This window comes from Somniosus microcephalus, chromosome 2 (assembly GCF_052327205.1).
Source record: "Somniosus microcephalus isolate GS21.2 chromosome 2, FLI_Smic_1.0, whole genome shotgun sequence".
Classification (NCBI taxonomy): Eukaryota; Metazoa; Chordata; class Chondrichthyes; order Squaliformes; family Somniosidae; genus Somniosus; species Somniosus microcephalus.
Window position 1 is genome coordinate 100,245,499 of NC_140988.1, and position 24,090 is coordinate 100,269,588.

The 24,090-nt window shown below is 47.9% G+C and overlaps 1 protein-coding gene across 5 annotated transcripts in view; it reads left to right on the plus strand.

The window, feature by feature from the left end:
* Positions 1 to 24,090, plus strand: part of dclk2a (doublecortin-like kinase 2a) — a 622,375-nt gene that overhangs the window by 566,800 nt on the left and 31,485 nt on the right. For 4 of the 5 annotated variants that reach the window (XM_086011622.1, XM_086011598.1, XM_086011607.1 and 1 more), the window contains 4 exons: positions 7,852 to 7,929; positions 9,581 to 9,677; positions 15,444 to 15,524; positions 20,512 to 20,625. In XM_086011622.1, the coding sequence (XP_085867748.1) occupies positions 7,852 to 7,929; positions 9,581 to 9,677; positions 15,444 to 15,524; positions 20,512 to 20,625 (370 nt within the window). The remainder of the gene's footprint in view (positions 1 to 7,851; positions 7,930 to 9,580; positions 9,678 to 15,443; positions 15,525 to 20,511; positions 20,626 to 24,090) is intronic. The other variant, XM_086011612.1, reaches the window with a different exon arrangement.

A 24,090-nucleotide genomic window follows, 5' to 3' on the forward strand; every position in this document is an offset into this window, starting at 1 on the left:
GTACCCAGAGAGTTCCTGCCCAACGCCACGACCAGCAACGCCGCGCTTTCGCCAACCGAGCACAACAGTTCGCTCCGGTACTCACCGGCCGGCACGGCGAACCAGCAACCCGCGTACCACCTAGCCTGCACATGGCCAAATTTGTTTTCGTGCGCCATGACGCCCACCGAGGACCTCTACGGCCCCCATACGACGGACCCTACAAGGTACTCCAGAGGGGGAACAATTCTTCCTCCTCGAAGTGGGTGGCAGAACTGACAAGGTGTCGGTCGACCGGCTCAAGCTGGCGCACCTAGAGCCCGATGAACCCGTTCAAGTGGGCCAACCCCCACCGCGGGGCAGACCGCCTAAGAGCCCGACGCGTCCGACCGCCCCGCTCCTGACACCAACCGCCAAGAGCCGTTCCGGCCGTGCCATCAAGCCGCCACACCGGTTCGTACACTCCCTACTAGCGGATTCTGGGGGGAGCTGTGTGGCGTACCGACCACAGAAAGGACACAATCCGCTTTTCGGTCCGTAGACTATAAATCAGGCGTCATGCCTTTAAGAAGGATCACACCTTTAAGAAACTCGATCTGCAACATAGTTAAGCCCAGAGCGGGGGAGGAGCAATCGAAGCTGTGGACTGATGAAAAGCAGTCGGACTTGGTGTGGGCTCTGATGCCATTTTGTGTTCAACATGCAGTCTCAAGAATTAAACCTTTTCTGTTGAACCTCTCCGAGTTCAGTATTTTTTGCTAGGAGTACGTAGACTCCTACAGCTGCCACATTTCGTACATTACAACAGTGACTACACTTCAAAAAATACTTAATTGGCCATAAAGCACGATATAAATACATCTTTCTTTCCATTTTGCTTTGTGTAGATATATGAGCCTGAAGGAGGATTGCTGGAAAAACTTTGTCCAAATGAGTTGAAGTCCAATGGGAGGTTTTCTCTCCAAATCAGTGTCCAGAACATGACCAGTAAATGTCAGTTGGTAGAGGATCTCACCACCAGGAGAGATTAACACTATGGGCATGATCATGTCAGGCCTATGGAGGCGGGACTGCCAGGAAAATGGCAGAATTTGGGGGCGCGTGCCCAACCCGCCTCCATGTCATCTTCCCAGGAGGCGGGTAGCCATCCCACGCTGGGTCCCATTTTCTTGGAGGTGGGAAGGGATTAAAGCCAATTAACTGCCTGCTAACAGGTAGTTAACATGCAGAAAATAGGAATAACCCCTTTTTGCCCTCACAAGTGCGGGCTTCCCGAAGGCTCCGAAACCCTCCAGGTCAGCAAGGCAAGTACTGGGTCTGCGGGGGTCGGGGGGTGCATAAGTGTGCTGTGAAGGTAAGTGATGGGTGCAAGAGTGGAGAGGGGAGTATCTGAGGTAAGTGCAAAGTGTTAGTAAAAGTGTACTTACCTTTGTTTCTTCCTGCAGGTTTCAGTCAGTGGGTACGCGGAGAGTCTCGCACCTCCGCATTGGAGATGACAGATGGCCATTGCATTCTCCAATGCAACAACCATCTCATTTCTGCAAAAGAAAGAGGTTTGATGAGGTCTTGAATTCATCAAATTGCGGAGAATGTCACTGTTTGACAGCTTCACAGAGCTGTCAAACGATGACAATTCATCTGTCAAAAATGTTTGACAGATGAAACGTCATACTTTGACAGTCTCTGCAACTAGCATTCCCTTAATCGGCCTGCTAAGCCCACTGGGCGGGCTTAACAAGGTCAATCAAGGGAAAATAGCGTGGGTTGGCCAGAAGTTGATGGAGGTGGGACTGAAATCCGACAAGTGGGAGTCCCGCCTCCAAAAGCTCCCCATGGGCAAAATCACCCCCTATATCTCTGGCACCTCCCAAATGTCCTCCAATTCATTAAACAGAACTATGGAGGACTGATTTCTCACTCACCTGTTCTCCTCCCACTAAAAGTTGTCCCAGTCATAACACATTATTCATAGAGAATGATTGCAAAATGTTGTCCTTGATAAATGAGTTGGGTTCACATTACACTACTAGTGTTATAAGAACATAAGAACATAAGAAATAGGAGCAGGAGTAGGCCAATCGGCCCCTCGAGCCTGCTCCGCCATTCAATAAGATCATGGCTGATCTGATCCTAACCGCCAATCCACTATCACAGAACCATCTCCTGAATCTAACAGAATTAGACACACGAAATAGGAGCAGGATCAGGCTACACGGCCCCTGGGCCCGCTCCGCTACCCACAGGGCCATGACCGATCCGAACCTAGACTCATGTCCAAATTCCTGCCCGCTCCCCGTAACCCTTAATTCCCTTTACTTCTAGGAAACTGTCTATTTCTGTTTTAAATTTATGTAATGATGTAGCTTCTACAGCTTTTTGGGGCAGCATATTCCATGGACCTACCACCCTCTGAGTGAACTAGTTCTTCCTCATCTCAGTTTTGAAAGAGCAGCCCCTTATTCTAAGACTATGGCCCCTAGTTCTAGTTTCACCCATCATCGGGAACATCTTCCCCGCATCCACCCGATCCAACCCCTTCACAATCTTATATGTTTCAATAAGATCGCCTCTCATTCTTCTGAACTCCAATGAGTAGAGTCCCAATCTACTCAACCTCTCCTCATATGTCCATCCCCTCATCCCCGGGATTAACCGAGTGAACCTTCTTTGTACTGACTCGAGAGCAAGTATGTCCTTTCTTAAGTATGGACACCAAAACTGTACGCAGTATTCCAGGTGCGGTCTCACCAATACCTTGTACAACTGAAGCAATTCCTCCCTATTTTTATATTCTATCCCCCTAGCAATGAAAGCCAACATTCCATTGGCCTTCTTAATCACTTGCTGCACCTGCATACTAACCTTTTGAGTTTCGTGCACCAGGACCCCCAGATCCCTTTGTACTTCAGTACTTTCCAGTTTCTTGCCATTAAGATAATAACTTGCTCTACGATTTTTCCTGCCAAAGTGCATAACCTCACACTTTCCAGTATTGTATTCCATCTGCCAAATCTCTGCCCACTTACTTAGCCTGTCGATGTCCCCTTGCAGGTTTTTTATGTCCTCCTCACTCACTACTTTCCCTCCCATCTTAGTATCATCTGCAAACTTTGATATGTTACACTCGGTCCCCTCCTCCAAATCGTTAATATAGATTGTAAAGAGTTGGGGACCCAGCACTGACCCCTGCGGAACACCACTAGTTACTGATTGCCAGTCTGAGAATGAACCATATATCCCAACTCTCTGCCTTCTGTTAGATAGCCAATCCTCTATCCATGCCAGGATATTACCCCCAATCCCATGATTTTTTATCTTAAGCAATAATCTTTTGTGTGGCACCTTGTCAAATGCCTTTTGGAAGTCTAAATACACTACGTCCAGTGGTTCCCCTTTATCCACCCTATACGTTACTTCCTCAAAGAACTCCAGCAAATTTGTCAAACATGACTTCCCCTTCATAAAACCATGCTGACTTTGTCCTATTAAATTATGATTATCCAAATGTCCTGTTACTGTCTCCTTAATAATGGACTCCAAAATTTTACCTACCACAGATGTTAGGCTAACCGGTCTATAGTTTCCAGCCTTCTGCCTACTGTCCTTTTTAAATAAGGGTGTTACATTAGCAGTTTTCCAGTCTGCCGGGACCTTTGCTGAGTCCAGGGAGTTATGGAAAATTATTACCAATGCATCCACAATCCCTACCGCCACTTCCCTCAAGACCCTAGGATGTAAGCCATCAGGTCCAGGTGATTTATCTGCCTTGAGTCCCATTATTTTACCGAGTACCACTTCCTTAGTGATTTTGATCGTGTTTAGCTCCTCCCCCCCTTTAGCCCCCTGTTTGTCCAGTGTTGGGATATTCTTAGTGTCTTCTACTGTAAAGACTGATGTAAAATATTCATTCAGTGTTTTTGCCATCTCCATATTTCCCACCATTAATTTCCTGGTCTCATCCTCTAAGGGACCAACATTTACTTTAGCCACCCTTTTTCTTTTTATATAACTATAGAAACTTTTGCTGTCTGTTTTTATATTTTTTGCTAATTTACTTTCATAATCTATCTTCCCTTTCTTAATCAATCTTTTTGTTATTTTTTGCTGTCTTTTAAAGTTTTCCCAATCCTCTATCCTCCCACTAGATTTGGCTACCTTATATGCCCTTGTTTTTAGTCGAATACTATCCTTAATGTCTTTACTTAGCCACGGATGGCTGTCTTTTCTTTTACACCCTTTTCTTCTCAGTGGAATATATATTTTTTGGAAGTTGTAAAATAACTCCTTAAATGTACACCACTGATCATGTATCGTCTTACCCTTTAATCTATTTTCCCAATCCACTCTACTCAATTCCGCTCTCATACCTTCATAGTCTCCTTTATTCAAGCTTAGCACGCTTGTTTGAGATCCAACCTTCTCACCCTCTAATTGAATATGGAATTCAACCATGTTATGGTCACTCATTCCAAGGGGATCCTTTACTACGACATTTTTAATTAATCCTGTCTCGTTACACAGGACCAGATCTAAGGTTGCTTGCCCCCTGATTTATGTAGCCTACCTGGATCTGTTCTTAAAGTGGGAAAGCTAGTCACCTTGAGGTCAAAGGGGCACTGAAAAGGCACAATATTATTGCCCATATAGTAAAACATTAGGTAGGCCTATTTTACAAATTCTTTTGTGCAGGAGGGGTGCACTGAGTGGGTGAAGGTTATTTTGCCGTTGACAGATACAGCAGCCACTGGGGCAAATTTCCAATCTGCATTATGCTACTGAAAGTCATGAAGGCCTCTTTTGGGTGATGCCAAATTCCGATAGTCCCTCCCAGTGCTTGCCTAAGACATGTAAATGAGCTTGTATTTTTAATAGCTCACTGCACTCTGGAATGGTTCCTATAGACTGGAAGGAGGCTAATGTAGTCCCCATCTTTAAAAAAGGTGACAAGACAGACCCGGGTAACTATAACCCATTGTAACAGAAGTCATTTTGTGTCAGAATAAGCTATGGTGCTAGATTTTCAAACTGGGTTCCAGTGTCAGCTGTGGCTCAGTTGGTAGCACTCTCACCTCTGAGTCAGAAGGTTGTGGGTTCACAGTCCCACTCCAGAGACTTGAGCACAAAAATCTAGGCTGACTCTCCAGTGCAGTGCTGAGGAAGTGCTGCACTGTCGGAGGTGTTGTCTTTTGAATGAGACATTAAACCAAGGCCCCGTCTGCTCTCTCAAGTGGACGTAAAAGATCCCATGGCACTATTTCGAAGAAGAGCAGGGGACTTATCCCTGGCGCCCTAGACAATATTTATCCCTCAATCAACATAACAAAAACAAACAGTTTAACTGGTCATTATCACGTTGCTGTTTGTGGGAGCTTGCTGTGCGCAAATTGGCTGCTGCGTTTCCTGCATTACAACAGTGACTACACTTCAAAAGTACTTCATTGGCTGTAAGAGCCATAAAAGCTTAAGAAAATATTTTAAAATAGTGGTTAAATGGCATAATAGTTAATTTACCTGACCGACTTATTGTATTAAGAAACCCCCTATTTTCTTGCTCCAGTAGTATAGTCCGAGACACCCCCTTCATTCTTGCCACAATGGAACAGTCCCTAAGCCACACATGGGTGCAGCCATTTTACAGTTTAAACTGCACGTGGTTGAAGGAGGCAGAAGTTGTGAGGTTTGGAGCAGTACAGTTTTTGACCGTGTTCGTTTATATGTGTTTGCTTTGTAATTCCGTTTGTTAAGTGTTATAGTAAACAGTTTAAAAGACAAAGCTACGTTTGGGAACGTTTTATTTCGACACGCGTCTACTCGTTGTTAAAAACCCCACAGCTCAGTGGCTGCCTGTTTGGAAACTAAGAAGCGCCACTACATTGGCTGTAACGTGCTATGAGACATCCGGTGGTTGTGAAAGGCGCTATATAAATCCAAGTCTTTATTTCTTTCTTTATCCATTGACCCCCATCCACGAGTGGAATGAGATCCACTAGTTGATCAGATTTCTATCTGTGCTGTGAGTGCATCTGTATTCTATATTTTTTTCCTGTATTTTCTATACTCGATGACTTACTGAATGATAATTCTGTTGTGTATGACCTGCGTAACATTGCCCAACTCCACCCCTGCCTCAGCTCGTCTGCTGCTGAAATCCTCATCCATTCCTTTGTTACCTCTAGACTTGACTATTCCTACACACTCCTGACTGGCCTCCCACGTTCTGCCCTCCGTAACCTTGAGATCATTCAAAACTCGACTGCCCGTGTCCTAACTCACACCAAGTCCCGTTCACCCATCACCCCTGTGCTCGCTGACCTACATTGGCTCCCAGTTAAGCAATGCCTCGATTTTAAAACTCTTATCCTTGTTTTCAAATCCCTCCAAGCCTCGCCCCTCCCTATCTCTGTAATCTCCTCCAACCCTATAACCCTCCGAGATATCTGTGCTCCTCCGAATCTGGCCTCTTGTGCATCCCCGATTTTAACCGCACCACCATTGGTGGCCGTGCTTTCAGCTGCCGAGGCTCTGAGCTCTGGAATTCCCTCCCTAAACCTCTCTGCCGCTCTACCTCTCTTTCCTCCTTTAAGATGCTCCTTCGAATCTACCTCTTTGACCAAGCTTTTGATCATCTGCTCTAATATCTCCTTATGTGACTCGGTGTCAAATTTTGTTTGATAACATTCCTGTGAAGCGCCTTGAGATGGTTTACTATGTTAAAGGCGTTAAATAAGTACAAGTTGTTGTTACTGTATGTATACTACTAATAAAAAAAACATTTTCTGTGATGATAATATTGTTTTCCTCTAGGTAGCTGATATGATTTTTTGGAAACTAGGACAAGGGGTCCCCAGGAGAGTGTCAGTATTTGCAAGGGTGACCCTGGAAGTGTGTTGATAATTTTCGATGCGTCCCCCACATAGAATAGCTCAAAATCCATTGCCATAGTTTGGTGAGAATGCTAGTGTATCTGTTTTAACTTAATTTAATTGCAATGAACCATTGTGGAAACTTCACCTCTCTACAATGATGACTTTTCCTTGGACCCATTACTGCCCAAAGTGATTATTACTTTCACCAGGCCATTGGCCACTGTTACAGACCATTATGTTTTATGTACTACCATTTCATGCACCTCCCATTTGAAGGAAGAAAACAAAAGAAGGTTTTGTGCACTTTTACATTGGCACATGCTTAACTCGGATCACAGGAAAGCTATGCCCATGCATCAGCTCCCCACATTTACTAAACTCCTAAACTGGCTCCCTTATCCAAAGGGTTCCAATATGCTAAGCCAGATAAACATGGGATGCTGTTTTCCCGTGATCCAAACTAAACAAGCAACCTGCGTTAATGGGTATTTACGGTGTTTCTCCAGGCTTTCCACCAATCACCCACTGAAGTTACAGCGGGAGATTGGAAAATCCACCCCTGCCCCCGCCGCCCCCCCCCCCCGCCCACCACCTCAGAACTTTGAGTCCCTAGACTTTAACGTGATATGATTGAAGTTTTCAAAATTAATGGAGGGAATTGACAAAGCTGATCCAGGCAAATAGATTGCTATGGTGAAAAGTTCAACTACCATGGGATACAAGTTAAAAATTAGGAAGTCAAGAGTTAGAAAAGAAGTCAGGCGAAACTTTTTCCCCCCAAAAAGCATAATTAAATCATGGAATAATTTACCAAGGAAGCCCATCAATGTAGCCAGTATAAATGGGCTTGAGAGAGAATTAAATGCATTTCTGGGGAAAGAAGGGATAAAATGAAATGGAAAGAAGGTGGGCATGTGGAGTTGTTCTATGGAAAAGGAATGGACGTGTTGGACCTAATGGCCTTTTCCTGTTCTTTAAAGTTCTTACGTTCTTAATATTCTTACAGATATGGCTTGAAGGTCGACATTTGGGCGGCAGGCGTCATTACATACATCCTCCTGTGTGGCTTTCCCCCATTCCGCAGGTAATCTGCTTCAGACCACTCACAGTAAAGAATGGGACCCTTTCCAATCCCAGTACAAATAAGCACATTTATATTGACAGGAGGCAACTGGTGACATGAGCATGGTGCTCTTGCAGTTGGTGACATACTAGTAATAGACCACAGGTGAACTTTGACTTCTGATGCTGCCAAGGATCCAACTTTATACAGGACTTGAGAACAAAAGCTGGAGGTGCAGAAAAATAAGTGAAGGCTGTGGAAATACAGTGTGCCAATGTCACCAGACTCTGCGTGAGTACCACCTTCCCAGGGCCTAAGTACCAGTGTAAAAATGCCTGTAGTTAATGGAACATAGTTACTCAGGGACTGTTTCGGTCCCACAGTATTCTGCACTTCCAGCTGGGTCGCTGGATAGTGATCAGGAGCAGGACCCTGGACAGTTTCCCCCTACTTAACCCAGGGGTGCTGATGCTAATTGTAGTGCCCGACCTCCACCCACGCTGAGATCAACCTTCTCACCACAGACTGGGGATCAAACCTGGGATCTTGGTTGAAGGGACACGCCATTGCTCAGCTGTGAAATCCTGCAGAGCTTTTGGGGAGCTCTCAACTACCTATGGCGCTTTCCGTTCATTACACTTACACTTGCCCACAGAATTTCTGTCCACTTTTACACTACGACTTGCGGTTATCAGATAGTTAAAGCAGCACGGCACCCTCTACAGGGGATCTGGGACCGTGTCCCTTCAACCAATCAGACTGAAGAATCTTACTGAGGCACGCAGAGTCTAAACCAGGAATTGTAAGTTAGAATATTTAATTCCATGCAAAATCATGTACAGAAAGCAAAATAAAGAGAGGGAAAGAAAGATGGGATTAAGCAACAGAGACAAAGAAAAAGTTTTAAAAAATGATTTCAATTTTTTTAAAATCTCCAACAATAATTAAAAGCTGAAGGAATGAGACTCCACACTTGTAAAAGTTAATTTTCAGTGTCAGAGAGGTTGTTTGGCAGTATTTAAAACTTATCAAGCTGTTAAAAATTCACTTACACTTAAATGGACCAGCCCTAACTCTTTCTGGCGTGTTTAGTGGGTAAGTACCCTAATTTCACGCCTTTCATGTGTTTGGATGTCAAGTGCAGTGAAGCTTGTGGAAGAGCAGGGCAACTCGGACAGCAACTTCTTGATTTCCATGTGTAACTGCATATGTGCGGACGCCGGAAGTTGCTGTCCAATTTACTCCTCAGTAACAGTGAGCGCTGACAGCCTCACCAGTATTCTTACCACAAAATTGGTCATTGTATATATCAGTGCACATCAGGATTGAGCTCTTCCATCAGCTACATCCACTATGTGCATGAGAAATATATTCAGAGCACAAACTGACAATTCTGTACAGCTGTCAGACCTGTTTAGTTTGGGGGTTAAGAACCCTGACAACAGTCTTTATGACATATCTCTTTTAAACCACCTCTCCTGTTTTCTATTTTCTAAGTCCAAAGCATTTCAGGAACACAAGAAACTATTTCCTATGACCAAAATAATTTTCCAGCAATTATTGAGAATTTAAGAATCCAGAAATGCAGAATGAACTGGATTGATTCCAGGTGTATGAGTAAAGAAGACATTCCCAAATTCTACTGGAGTAACCCTATTTTGTGTTCCTACAGTGAGAACAATGTCCAGGAGGACCTGTTTGACCAGATTCTTATTGGCCGACTGGAGTTTCCCTCTCCTTACTGGGACAACATCACCGGCTCCGCTAAAGTATGTATAGGGTTCTATTTTTTTTATTCGTTTATGGGATGTGAGCGTCGCTAGCAAAGCCAGCATTTATTGCCCATCCCTAATTGCCCTTGAGAAGGTGGTGGTCAGTCGCCTTCTTGAACCGCTGCAGTCCATGTGGTGAAGGTATTCCAAACCACTTCACTTTGAACCAGGAACAGCAGCATTATGACAGGATTTTAAAGGGGAACTACCTTCATAAACAACTGTTTGGCAAACATTTACCTGTATATGTCGAAATACATGATGCAGTAACGCAAATCGCAGCAAACTGGACCATTGTGTCACTTGCACATCTTATTACTGTGCTGAAAATTAGATTCTTCTGGCTTTTCTTACTGTCCTGAAAAAAATAATGTCCAAACATTTTTTTCATGAAGACATGACCTCTAATTCATCAGGTTGATATTACCTCACTGCAGCCATGTTTACACCAAGTAATATCCTTACTTGTTTACTTCAGTTTTATTTTCCTACAAGTTTCTCAAAGCTTTCATCCACATATTTCCATTTGTGTAGTTATCCATTATGCTAAGTAATGTTCCACCTCATTTTAGCTCTGAAATAAAACCTATTTATTATTTACCATGAGGTAAAATTCTGCCCAAAACATGACAACATTCTGCATTTCACACAGGCTGTTTCTTGCTGTTACTATCCATATCTCCACTCCTGCTACCTGATGCTTCTTCTCCAGGTGTTGGAATTTAGCTACACACTGCGAATGGGAATTCGTGCGAAGCTTTGTCAGATCATAAATTTCTAGCATCCACAAAATGCAGCAGAATTCAATACCCAGAACAGCAGATGGGAGTTGGGAATGGTAGTGAGCGGGAGGGAAGAAGGGTGAGGTGACTGAAGAGGAGAAGAGAGCCAGCATCATCTGAGGGGGAAGAGGGCGACATTGCTGTGTGAACTGAGGGTGGAAGGGAAGGAGGGTGCCAGTATGAATAGAACAGGAAGAAGATTGCCAGCATGGACAGAAGGGGGAGGAGAAATGAGATTAGTGTGAACAGAGCAGGAAAGGGGGGAAGAGGGGGGAGATTAATGGAGGGGAGTGGGAGGAAATTGGCAGTGTGGGGGGAGGAGATTGGCAGTGTTAATGGAGGGGGAGGAGATTGGCAGTGTTAATGGAGGGGGAGGAGAGTGCTGGTGTGGGGGGAGGAGAGTGCTGGTGTGGGGGGAGGAGAGTGTCTGTGTGGGGGGAGGAGAGTGCCGGTGTGGGGGAGGAGAGTGCCGGTGTGGGGGAGCAGAGTGCCGGTGTGGGGGAGCATAGTGCCGGTGTGGGGGAGGAGAATGCCGGTGTGGGGGGAGGAGAGTGCCGGTGTGGGGGGAGGAGAGTGCCGGTGTGGGAGGAGGAGAGTGCCGGTGTGGGGGAGGAGAGTGCCGGTGTGAGGGAGCAGAGTGCCGGTGTGGGGCAGCATAGTGCCGGTGTGGGGGAGGAGAATGCCGGTGTGGGGGGAGGAGAGTGCCGGTGTGGGGGGAGGAGAGTGCCGGTGTGGGGGAGGAGAGTGCCGGTGTGGGGGGAGGAGAGTGCTGGTGCGGGGGGAGGAGAGTGTCTGTGTGGGGGGAGGAGAGTGCCGGTGTGGGGGGAGGAGAGTGCCGGTGTGGGGGGAGGAGAGTGCCGGTGTGGGAGGAGGAGAGTGCCGGTGTGGGGGAGGAGAGTGCCGGTGTGGGGGGTGGAGAGGGTCGGTGTGGGAGGAGGAGAGTGCCGGTGTGGGGGAGGAGAGTGCCGGTGTGGGGGAGGAGAATGCCGGTGTGGGGGGAGGAGAGTGCCGGTGTGGGGGGAGGAGAGTGCCGGTGTGGGGGAGGAGAGTGCCGGTGTGGGGGGAGGAGAGTGCTGGTGTGGGGGGAGGAGAGTGTCTGTGTGGGGGGAGGAGAGTGCCGGTGTGGGGGGAGGAGAGTGCCGGTGTGGGGGGAGGAGAGTGCCGGTGTGGGGGGAGGAGAGTGCCGGTGTGGGGGAGGAGAGTGCTGGTGTGGGGGGAGGAGAGTGCTGGTGTGGGGGGAGGAGAGTGTCTGTGTGGGGGGAGGAGAGTGCCGGTGTGGGGGAGGAGAGTGCCAGTGTGGGGGTTGGAGAGTGTCGGTGTGGGGGAGCAGAGTGCCGGTGTGGGGGGAGGAGAGTGCCGGTGTGTGGGGAGGAGAGTGCCGGTGTGGGGGGAGGAGAGTGCCGGTGTGGGGGGAGGAGAGTGCCGGTGTGGGGGGAGGAGAGTGCCGGTGTGGGGGAGGAGAGTGTCGGTTTGGGGGAGGAGTGCCCCAGTGTGGGGGAGCAGAGTGCCGGTGTGGGGGAGCATAGTGCCGGTGTGGGGGGAGGAGAGTGCCGGTGTGGGGGGAGGAGAGTGCCGGTGTGGGGGGAGGAGAGTGCCGGTGTGGGGGGAGGAGAGTGCCGGTGTGGGGGGAGGAGAGTGCCGGTATGGGAGGAGGAGAGTGCCGGTGTGGGGGAGGAGAGTGCCGGTGTGGGGGGTGGAGAGTGTCGGTGTGGGGGAGGAGAGTGCCGGTGTGGGGGGAGGAGAGTGTCTGTGTGGGGGGAGGAGAGTGCTGGTGTGGGAGAGGAGAGTGCCAGTGTGGGGGTTGGAGAGTGTCGGTGTGGGGGAGGAGAGTGTCGGTGTGGGGGAGGAGAGTGCCGGTGTGGGGGGAGGAGAGTGCCGGTGTGGGAGAGGAGAGTGCCGGTGTGGGGGAGGAGAGTGCCGGTGTGGGGGAGGAGAGTGCCGGTGTGGGGGAGGAGTGCCCCGGTGTGGGGGAGGAGAGCGCCGGTGTGGGGGAGGAGAGTGCCGGTGTGGGGGAGGAGAGTGCCGGTGTGGGGGAGGAGAGTGTCGGTTTGGGGGAGGAGAGTGCCGGTGTGGGGGAGGAGAGTGCCGGTGTGGGGGAGGAGAATGTCGGTTTGGGGGAGGAGAGTGCCGGTGTGGGGGAGGAGAGTGTCGGTGTGGGGGAGGAGAGTGCCGGTGTGGGGGAGGAGAGTGCCGGTGTGGGGGGAGGAGAGTGTCGGTTTGGGGGAGGAGAGTGCCGGTGTGGGGGAGGAGAGTGCCGGTGTGGGGGAGGAGAATGTCGGTTTGGGGGAGGAGAGTGCCGGTGTGGGGGAGGAGAGTGCCGGTGTGGGGGAGGAGAGTGTTGGTGTGGGGGAGGAGTGTGCCGGTGTGGGGGAGGAGAGTGCCGGTGTGGGGGAGGAGAGTGCCGGTGTGGGGGAGGAGAATGCCGGTGTGGGGGAGGAGAGTGTTGGTGTGGGGGAGGAGTGTGCCGGTGTGGGGGAGGAGAGTGCCGGTGTGGGGGAGGAGAGTGCCGGTGTGGGGGAGGAGAGTGCCGGTGTGGGGGAGGAGAGTGTTGGTGTGGGGGAGGAGTGTGCCGGTGTGGGGGAGGAAAGTGCCGGTGTGGGGGAGGAGAGTGTTGGTGTGGGGGAGGAGTGTGCCGGTGTGGGGGAGGAGAGTGCCGGTGTGGGGGAGGAGAGTGTTGGTGTGGGGGAGGAGTGTGCCGGTGTGGGGGAGGAGAGCGCCGGTGTGGGGGAGGAGAGTGCCGGTGTCTTCAAATCCCTCCATGGCCTCACCCCTGCCTATCTCTGTAACCTCCTCTAGCCCTACAATCCTCCAAGATCTCTACGCTCCTCCAATTCTGGCCTCTTGCACATCCCAGATTTCCATCTCACCAGCACCTCTTTTGATCCCTCCAATGCCTCTGATTTGTCACAGTGCTTGTCCGACATCCAGTATTGGATGTGCAGAAATTTCCTCCAATTAACTATTGGGAAGGCTTAAGCCATTGTCTTTGGGCACCGCCACAAACTCCGTTCCCTAGCCACCGACTCCATCCATCGCCCTGGCAACTGCCTGAGGCTGAACCAGACTGTTTGCAACCTTGGTGTCTTATTTGAGCTGAGCTGAGCTTCCAACCCCATATTCTCTCCATCAAAACGACCACCTCCTTTCACCTACGTAACAACACATGTGTTCACTGATCCTACACTGGCTCACGGTTCAGCATCACCTCGATTTTAAAATCCTCATCCTTGTTTTCAAACCCCTCCATGGTCTCGCCACTCCCTATCGCTGTATCCTCCTCCAGCCCCACAACCTTCCGAGATCTCTGCGCTCCTCCAATTCTGGCAGCCATGCCTTCAGCTGCCTAGGCGCTAAGCTCTGGAACTCTCTCCCTAAACCCCTCCGCCTCTCCACCTCTCGCTCCTCCTTTAAGTCTCTTCCTAAAACCTATCTCTTTGACCAAGCTTTTGGTCATCTGTCCTAATACCTTTTTAGGTGGCTCGGTGTCAAATTTTATCTGATAACTCTCCTGTGAAGTGCTTTGGGATACTTTTGCTATGTTAGAAGTGCTATATAAATGCAAGTTGCTGCTGTTGTTTATCTGTTTAATCCTAGTTTTTTTTGCAGATGCACACACACATAAAAGTCTTGTCAAAAGATTGAAATTTGTTTGTATTGGATGGGTACAGGTTTAAAGATTCAGTTATAATCTGCTTGCAACACCTTATGATACAGACTCACCTATTGAAGCCTGCCCTATATGGCCAGAGAAAATGTCAGTATCTTCCCGACTAGAGGGAAGAGTCATTCCCCAGATGTCAGCTCGATAGAGAATGACTCTTCCCTCTAGTAAAAGAATCCAGAACGTGGGGATATAATCTTAAATTAAACAATTGAAAGCAACTTCAAAAAGAAAAATACTTCTTCACAAACAGGGTTGTGAGAATTTGGAATGCATTGACGCAGAAGGTAATAAACGGAAAATATTGAGGTTTTTAAAAGGGAACTAAAAAGACATTCACTGTGTCTTTTACTGGCGCAGTTGGACTGCTGATGGAATGAACTTCTCAGCTGCTGCACTTCTCGTTTATTCTTCTATTGCAGTAAAGACTCAGTGATAAGGCCAGTTCTCAACAGTAGGACCATTACCTCAGGTGTTTATTTTTCTGGTTGCAAATAAGAGAGCAGGAAAATCATTTCCTTGCACAGTGCATATCTTGCCTATTCAGTCTCATCTGAAATGAGTGCTGCTGATGACTGAATTCAGTGGCTGTTTGATACAAATATAAACCACACTTGGAGAACTGGGCACAGCTCTGGTCGCCACATTATAAAAAGGATATAGAGGCACTGGAGAGGGTGCAAAAAAGAGCCACAGAAATGCGAGGTTATACCTATCAGGAAAGGGTGAACAGGTTGGGTCTCTTTTCTCTTGGAAAGAGAAGGCTGAGGAGTGACCTAATAGAGGTCTTTAAAATCATGAAAGGTTTTGATAAAGTAGACACAGAGAGAGTGTTTGCACCTGTGGGGAAGAGCAAAACTAGAAGCCATCAATATAAGATAGTCACCAAAATATCAAATATAGAATTTAGAAGAAACTTCTTAACCCAGACAGTGGTGAGAATGTGGAACTCGCTACCATAGGGAGTGGTTGAAGCAAATAGCATAAATGTATTTAAGGGGAAGCTAGATAAGCATATGAGGGAGAAGGGAATAGAGGGTTATGCTGACAGAGTTAAATGAGGAAAGACGAGAGAAGGCTCAAGTGGAGCATAAACATCGGCATGGACTGGTTGGGCTGAATGGCCTGTTTCTATGCTGTGTATTCGATGTAATTCTATGCAACAGGTGATGTGCAGTTTCTGTAAAGCAGCCTTTACCAGTAAAATGATTTAGAAGCTGCAAATGGTTATTTGGAGCACACTGTAGCAGTGAGCTACCTCAAATCTGTTTTTTTCTTACTGTAAATGACTCTGGCTTCAGTGCTGTCACTTTGTTGCAGGAATTGATTAGCCGAATGCTGCAGGTGAACATTGAGGCACGGTACACAGCTGAGAAAGTTCTGACTCATCCCTGGGTGGCTGTGAGTATCGAGATAATACTGTGAGAAATACAGGCCATTTGAATAGGCTGCACCAAATGCACCACGGGTAATATGGGCCATATGAACGGTGACAGCAAGTGCACCATTGCGTTGTAGTATTAAAAATTCAAATTGCATTTTCTGTCTGGCCCAAGCCTATCTATTTGAAATAAGATGCTGAAACTGGAGGCCGTTGTGGCAGGAGGGAATATCAGGAATATCATGGCTTGATCCAGTGGATGGAAATGGATACAACATTCTGGCTAGTTGTTTCTAATGTGAAAAAATCCAAGCTAACACTGCGGGTATTCTATATACTGTCAGATCAGCATAAAAGGAGGATAATTTTCTCTATGAAGAGATAGGAAGGGTATGTGAGAACAGAAAAGCTAATTTAATATAAGGCTTCAATCAATGTAGTATAAACTGGGAAAACCCAAGTGGTATAGAGTCATAGTTGGTAGATGTAGTACACAACTGCTTCTTGAGCCAGTACTTCAAGGAAGTCACGAGAGGCGATGCTGATCTTGATCCGGTATTCGTAAATGATCCAGAATATGTACAGGAAGTGAGAGTTAGAACACCCCTGATAGACAGCGATCACAGAGCGATCAACTTTAACACATCTCCGAGTCAGAGATGCCAAACACCAGAAGCCAGGTACCTAAATTTAAAAGGACTTAATTTGATGAGATGAGGGAGTAATTAAAGCCATTAAATTGTGGGATGTTGTCCAACATCACTTCAATAGAAGACAAGTGGAATCTTTACAGATGCCAGGGGGATTCTGCTCCGGGTGGAGTACCTGGTTGGGGCGAGACCTTTGCCCGCCCCAGCATATTGCCCTAAACCTGACTTATTTTCCTGGGTCAGAACTCATTACATATGCAACAGCGGGCTCCTAGTGGATTCCCACCATTGAGAGGAAGCCCACCAATGGCAACAAGGAATGTCCTTGGTGCTGCAGCAGGGATGCTGCTGTAGCATCAGAAAAGGTGACAAGGGTCCCTAAAGGGGCAGAAGCACCTCAACAGATTAGAAGGAAGGCTCCCTCTGAAGGCCTTGACCGAGACCAAAGCGTTCGACAGGAGGAGAAAATCGTCACAAGGCCCTCACCCTTCACTGGGGGAACTCTGAGTCTTTACTGCTGCTTCCTGGGGCCTAGCGCCACCGTCCACATGGTGGTCCCCAGAAGCGGTGGTAACAGGGGCAGAATGGAGGGATACGGGCTATGCTCACTTGTATGAGATAAGCTTCTGATGACATATCCACTTCATCAGCAAGACTGCCTACTTCCACCTCTGTAATCTCGCTAATCTCTGCCCCTGCTTCAGCTCATCTGCTGCTGAAACCCTCATCCATGCCTTTGTTACCTCTAGACCTGACTATTCCAATGCTGTCCTGGCCGGCCTCCCATCTTCCATTCTACATAAACTTGAGCTCATCCAAAACTCTGCTGTCCGTATCCTAACTCGCACCAAATCCCGTTCACTCATCACCCCTGTGTTCGCTGACCTACATTGGCTCCCAGTCCGGCAACGCCTTGATTTTAAAATTCTCATCATTTTGTTTAAATCCTTCCATGGCCACACCCCTCCCTATCTCTGTAACCTCCCCCAGCTCTACAGCCCTCTGAGATCTCTGCACTCCTCCAATTCTAGCAGCTTGCACATCCCTGATTTTAGTTGTTTCACCATTGGCAGCTGTGCCTTCAGCCTAGGCTCTGAGCACTGGAATTCCCTCCCTAAACCTCTCCGCCACTCTACCTCTCTTTCCTCCTATAAGATGATCCTTAAAACTTACCTTTTTGACCAAGTTTTTGTTCATCTGTCCTAATATCTCCTTATGTGGCTTGGTGTCAAATATTGTCTGAAATCGCTCCTGTGGAGTGCCTTGGGATGATATACTACTTTAATGGTGCTATATAAATGCAAGTTGTTGTTATGCGGTGGACAGGAAGGACTGACCAGCAGCACTCCTGGGGCGAGGGGAGGGAGATGACAGTAAACTTCACTGCCTGTATATGTCAACATTCTTCGCCACAATCCTGCCTGAAATCCAGCGGGATTGTGGAGAAGAAATCCCCATATAATGCTGAGAATTCAGGACAAATACATTATCAAAACCAAAACTAAGCAAATATGACTCTAAATAGATTAACAAGCAAACTAAAAGTGACCTAAAAAGAAAAAAAATGGCCTGTACAAATTCTGTGAGGAGAGAGGAGAAAGTGTTCAGTGGCATGAATATAAGAAAATTCAGAAACACAATAAAAGGATGAACAGAGGGGCAAAGAGTGAACTGGAAAAAGACATAGCAGCTGAGGCTAGAAAATAGTAGATATTCTGAATGACTACTTCCTCCAAGTATTTACAAAGGAAGACATGAGCAGCATACTCTCTCCGGACTAAGATATTCCAGTTAAAATCAATGATTTTATTATAACTGAGATGGAAGTCTCAGACAGGCTAAATGGGCTCAAAATAAATAAATTTCCAGGGATAGATGACATTTATTCCACAGTTCTGAGAAAGACCAGGGAGGAGATCTGTGGGGCACTCACTACCAATCATTATGAGTCAATGGACACTGGGAAAGTACCAAATGATTAGAAACATACTAATGTGGTGCCTATATTCAATAGGGGTGACAAAAACAGGCACAGGCAACTACAGACCCCTTAGTCTTACTTCCATTCTAAATAAAATAATAGAATTGATTTCAGGAATAAACATGGGATTAAAGGGATGTTGATAACTTGGGTACGTAATTGGCTAAGGGATAGGAGGCAGAGAGTAGTGGTGAACGTGACTGGAGAGAAGTATGTAGTGGGGTCCTCAAGGGGTCGGTATTAGGACCATTGCTTTTCTTGTTAGATATCAATGACCTGGATTTGGGTACAGGGAGCACTATTTCAAAGTTTGGGGGTGATACAAAACTTAGCAACGTAGTAAATAGTGAGCAGGATAGTAGCAGACTTCAGGAGGACTTAGACAGACTGGTGAAATGGGCAGACACATGACAGATGCAATTTAATGCAGGTAAGTGTGAAGTCATGCACTTTGGGAGGAACAACATGGAGAGGCAGTATAATCTAAATGGTACTGTTTTAAGGGGAATGCAAGAGCAGAGGGACCTGGGGGTACATATTCACAAACCTCTAATGGGCAGGGCAAGTTGATAAGACGGTTAAGAAAGCGTAAGGGATATTTGGCTTTGTAATTAGGCGCATTGAATACAAAAACAAGGAAATCATGCTGAACCTTTACACATCACTGGTTAGGCCTCAGCTGGAGTATCGTGTACAATTCTGGGCACCACACTTTAGGAAGGATGTCAAGGCCTTGGAGAGGGTACGGAGGAGGTTTACCAGGATGGTACCAGGGGTGAGGGACTTCAGTTAAGTGGAGAGACTGGAGAAGCTGGAATTGTTTTCCTTAGAGCAGTGAAGGTTAAGGAGGGACCTAATAGAGGTATTCAAAATTATGAGGGGTTTTGATGGAGCAAGTAGGGAGAAACTGTTTACTTTGGCAAGTCGGTCAGTAACCAGAAGTCATGATTTAAAACAATTGGCAAAAAAAATAGCGGAGAAATGAGGAGACATTTTTTCACACAAAAGTTGTTAAGACCTGGAACGCACTACCTGAAAGGGTGGTGGAAACAGATTCAATAGGAACCTTCAAAAGGTAACTGGTCAAGGAGGACAAATTTGCAAGCTGTGGGGAAAAGCTGGGGTGCGGGACTAAATTAGACAACTCTTTCAAAGAGCCAGCACAGGCACAACAGGCCAAATGGCCTCCTTCTGTGCTGTCAGATTCTATAATATGATCTGTACAACAATAACCTGGTTAACTGCAGTCAGCATGGATTCAGAAGTCCTGCCTGACCAACCTCCTCGACTTCTTTGAGGAAGTGACAACCCAACTGGACTGTGGTAAGCTATACGGTGTGGTGTACCTCGACTTCTAAAAGGTTTTTGATAAAGTTCTACACGAAAGGCTATTAGTTAAATTCAAAGCTGTGGGGATTCAGGGTAAATGGATAAGAAACTGGTTGAAGGGTGGGAAACAACAAGTACTGGTTAGAGGAGATATGCCATTGTTTGGGCAGGGGTGGGGGGTGTACGGACTGGGGTTCGCTTGGCGCTCCGACTACTACTGTGTCTAATTTACATAAATGGCCTGAATTCAGAAACAATGTAATGTGGTCAGATTTGCAGATGATACCAAACTGGGAGGGTCAGTGGAATCGGAGGAGGCAGCTCTGAAATTACAGAATGAGCTGTATAAAATACGTAAGTGGGCAGAACAATGTCAGAGTACTGCACATAGGAAAGAAACATAGACAACCTATTTACTTCATGGATGGTGTTGAAATAGCTAAAGATGAAGCAGAAAGAAACCTAGGAGTCTTAGTAGACTCAACGGCAAACACGGGCTTTTCAGCCTGGAAAGCAGGCACCTGAGAAGTGATCTTACAGAGTTATACAAGATGGTCAAGGGTATTGATAAAGTTAGCCTGGAATATGACTTTAAATTAAACCATGGAAGTAGAACTAGGGAACACAGATTCAAACTAGTAAAAGATGATATTAGGACTAATATTGGAATATTCTTCTTTATTGACTTAAATGGAAATGAAAATTGGGGGAGCTGTATAACAGGCTGCTCTGATATTGCCCATTTTATACATTCGTCCAAAGTCAAAATTACCCCCTTTGTTTTCATTATAATTACTTATTTTTGTAGTGTGGGGTTAAGATCACAATAATAAAGATGTTTGAAGTACTGTGCTTGTTTAGCATGTCACTAAATCCTATTAGCTGCACTGACCATGACAATGTTGTTGTTTAGTGGCTCCACACCGAGAGTAAAGGTTAGCCCAAAACGTGCTGCTTCTTATTCTGGGTACAGAATACTGCTGCAGCTGTCCAGTGTCAGCAGAAGCTCCTGGGAGATTTTACCTGTTTAATGCTTCCTTCCTGCAGGATGATATGGCACAAGAGCGAGACATGCAGGTAGCAGTAACTGGCAAATTGAGAAAGCACTTTAATCCAGTGGCAAAGCAGAGCAACACTACTGCGGGCGTCAGTGTTATTATGGTGAGTCGGACTATGTACAAATAAATCTCATATCAGTTAAGGAAAACCTATAACCAAAAATTCAACGTGTTTCAACAGTGTTACTCACTAACTTTTTGTCCATGACCATCCTCCCAAGCAGTGTCTTGATCAAAGGCCACCGATGAATGCTCCATCAGGCTGTACCTCAGAGTGTTGAGTTGCAGGCCCATGCCTGTGATTTCCCACACTGAGTCCATTGGGGGGCAGTGTGTCCTTAGTGCAATAACTGCCTCTAGAGTGGCATTGGTAGAGACTTCAGAGCAAGGATCAAGTCTACAATCCATTCTCAGATGGAGAAGATGTCCAGCAGGAAAAAGAAAAGTAGATTACACTTTGGGGAGGATGAAAATTCTGTCCGTCTATCTCTTTTTTTTGTCTTTACTTCCCTTCTCTGTTGGCTTTCTCTCTTTTTCTTTCTTTGTTTCCATCCTTTTTTAATCCTTCTCCCCATTTCTCTCTTTCCTCCCGCTCTCTTTTTCCTCTCCCTCTCGTTCGCCCTCTTCTTCCTCTGTCGCTTTCTCATTCCGCACGCTGTCTCCTTGATATGCAGATAGGTTTAGATGAAGTAGAGTGGGAGGAGGCTTGTGTGCAGCATAAACACCAGCACAGACCAGTTGGGCCGAATGGCCTGTTTCTGCGCTGTAAATTTTATGTAATCACTTTGCTCTAGATCTGACTCTTTCTCCTCCTTCTCCCTCTCCTCCCTTCCCTTTCCTCCTTCACCCTCCAACCTCTCCCTCCCTCTCTTCCCTCCTGCTCCCTCCCTTGAAGTAAATGGAAAGAAAAATTGGGTGGGGCGGGGTGTAAAATGGTGGGGGGGGATGCGATCTGATCCCATCAGTTTAGGTTAAAATTACCCCAATTCTTCAGGAACAGAAACATGCAGCAGCAAGAGCCACAGATGAGTTGGAGGTGGGCTACAAGTGGTCTGTAGGTCATATTCCAAATACAGATGATCTAATGTATCCCACTGGAGTTAAAGGAAGGCTGCTGTTTAGAATTGTCCGTGTCCATTTGTTTTATATTGCTGGCAGTGTAAGAAATTGTTACATTTTAAATATCTTATATATATATAAACGGATGCTTCTTTCTGTCTGTCTGTCCTTCTGTCTGTCCTTCTGTCTGTCTGTCATCATGTGTGCGTCTGTCTGGTATGCGCTCGAAAGTTATAGAGCGTACCTACGCGTGCGTTACGTCGAAAGAAAGCTTACCTTTCCAAAACGGTCTTAAGCGTATTTACGTTTCGGCCGGGCAAAAATCGCGCCCGCGGTATCCGAAAAACCTTCAACATTCCGCTCATTAGCATCTCATTATCCGCTCATTAGCGACAGAGTGACCTCGAGGTCGACCAATCGTACGCCGGGTTGCTGGCACGTGCGGCCGGGCCCTCCTACGGTCGAGTGACGGGACGATTGACCAATCCTACACTTTGGTGACCTGACGGTCGACCAATCGGTGCGTGTGTGGGCGGGCCTTATCGTTCTGAACCGAGGTGAGTCGCCGCCATCTTGCTTCCATTCTTTTTCCTGCTTTCTGCGTCTTTCTTTTCAAATATACATTTCCAGCAAAATAAAATTGCTTTCATTACATTGTTTTAAAAAAAACTTCATTCATTTGTAAATATTTTCTCTAACCTGAAGATTCTTTTTCCTACCTTTCCCCGCTTTTGTTAGGCCTGAAAGCCTGGGGCTTTCTTGCCCAGCCAGGCCCGAGCTACGTAATTGTCCCATGGCTTCTGCAAAGCTCCCCCCCACCCCCCACCCCCCCCCGGTGTCACGTTACCCGGGGCAACGGTGTCAGCCACGAGGGTCAGGGTGCGCGCGCAGCAGGAGCAGCTGAGACGCGGCGTTTCTCTCTGTTCCCCGCTCGGCTCGGGCGGGGTGGGCGGGGCTCTCGGGAGTGCGGATCTCAGCCGGGGCTTGGTGAGCGGGAAGGGTTACCCCGGCAACCGGGCCCGCCGGCCGTCTCACAGCCGCAATCGGCGGTCTTGAAGCCAGCTCGGGAGGGCGGGGCTCCGGAGGGCGGGGGGCCGTGCTCGGAAGATCGGGCCTCCGGAGTTCGGTGCTTGGTGGGGTGGTTGGGGTGGGGTGGGGTGGGGTGGTGGGTGGGTTGGGGTGTTCGGGTTGGGGGGGTGGGCCAACCTCGGGAGTTCGGGGGGGGTGAGCCTCGGGGGGGCGGGGATCAGGGGGCTCGGGAGTTCGGGGGGGGCGAGCCGCGGGGATCAGGGGGCTCGGGGACTCTCCCCCTTCCCCTCCCTCTCTCCCTCCCCCTCCCTCCCCTCCCCCTTCCCCTTCCGCCCTTCCCCTCCCCCCTCCCTCTCCCCCTCCCCTTCCCCCCCTCCCCTTCCCCCCTCCCTCTCCCCCTCCCCTTCCCCCCTCCCTCTCCCCCCTCCCCTTCCCCCCCTCCCCCCTCCCCTTCCCCCCTCCCCTCCCCTTCCCCCCCTCCCCTCCCTCCCCTTCCCCCCTCTCTTTTCCCCCCCCTCTTCCCCCCAGTCGCTCTCTCTCTTCCCCCCAGTCGCTCTCTCTTCCCCCCAGTCGCTCTCTCTCTTCCTCCCAGTCGCTCTCTCTCTCTCTTCCAACAACAACATGCCCTCGAAAAAGCCTCAGCACCGCCGGGCACTCCAGCTAGTAAAGTATATATTAATCTGTTTGATTCTGGACTACACCTTAGTATAGAATGATATCTCACCTCAGGGATGCAAACGTGGCATATTTTCCTGCCAATGCAGGTTTTAAAGCCTGTACTAAAAAGTACACAAAAAATGATGGGGTAACTTTCTGGCTTTGTTCTGCCGGCAGCGAGCCTCACCCACTGGCAGTGCATATCTGAAACTGGGGCCTACACTGCGCAGCACTCTCGGACAGGCAAGGTTCCCCGCTGGCAGTGCAAAGCTGGAAATTGCCCACTTAGTACAAGCAGGTGGGTGTTCATGTGGGCACAGCTCCTGGCAGAAAATATACTTCAACATCACTGCACCGCAAGTATGTCTCCTGTCCATTGGTTACAGACCAGAACTAGAAGTGGTAACAGAGAGGGCCATGGCCTGGATTGCCCCAGCCTCCTATCCCAAATTGTGTTGCCTATAAAAACTGCTTAATCACCTTTGTCACTATGTTGGAAGTATCTGTGTGTCATAAACATGAACTAAGGACACAGGATCAGCTCGTCTGAGGCCTTCCTGGGTTAAATGCACCGTGTGATTTGGTACTATACAGCAGTGTTTCTCAAACTGGGGTCCATGGACCCCTGGGGTCCATAGAGACCTTCCAGGGGGCCTGCGATCGGAGGTCATTTCAAGCCTGCTGCTCTTTATAAAACCGACACGGATTCAGTTCTTGCGAATTATTCTCAACGGCTGGACCCACCTCCTCACAGAGGCCCACAGCTCTCACTCACTTTGCAACGAGCGCTCCCCAACGGTCAAGCCGATTTCTCTCACTGGCG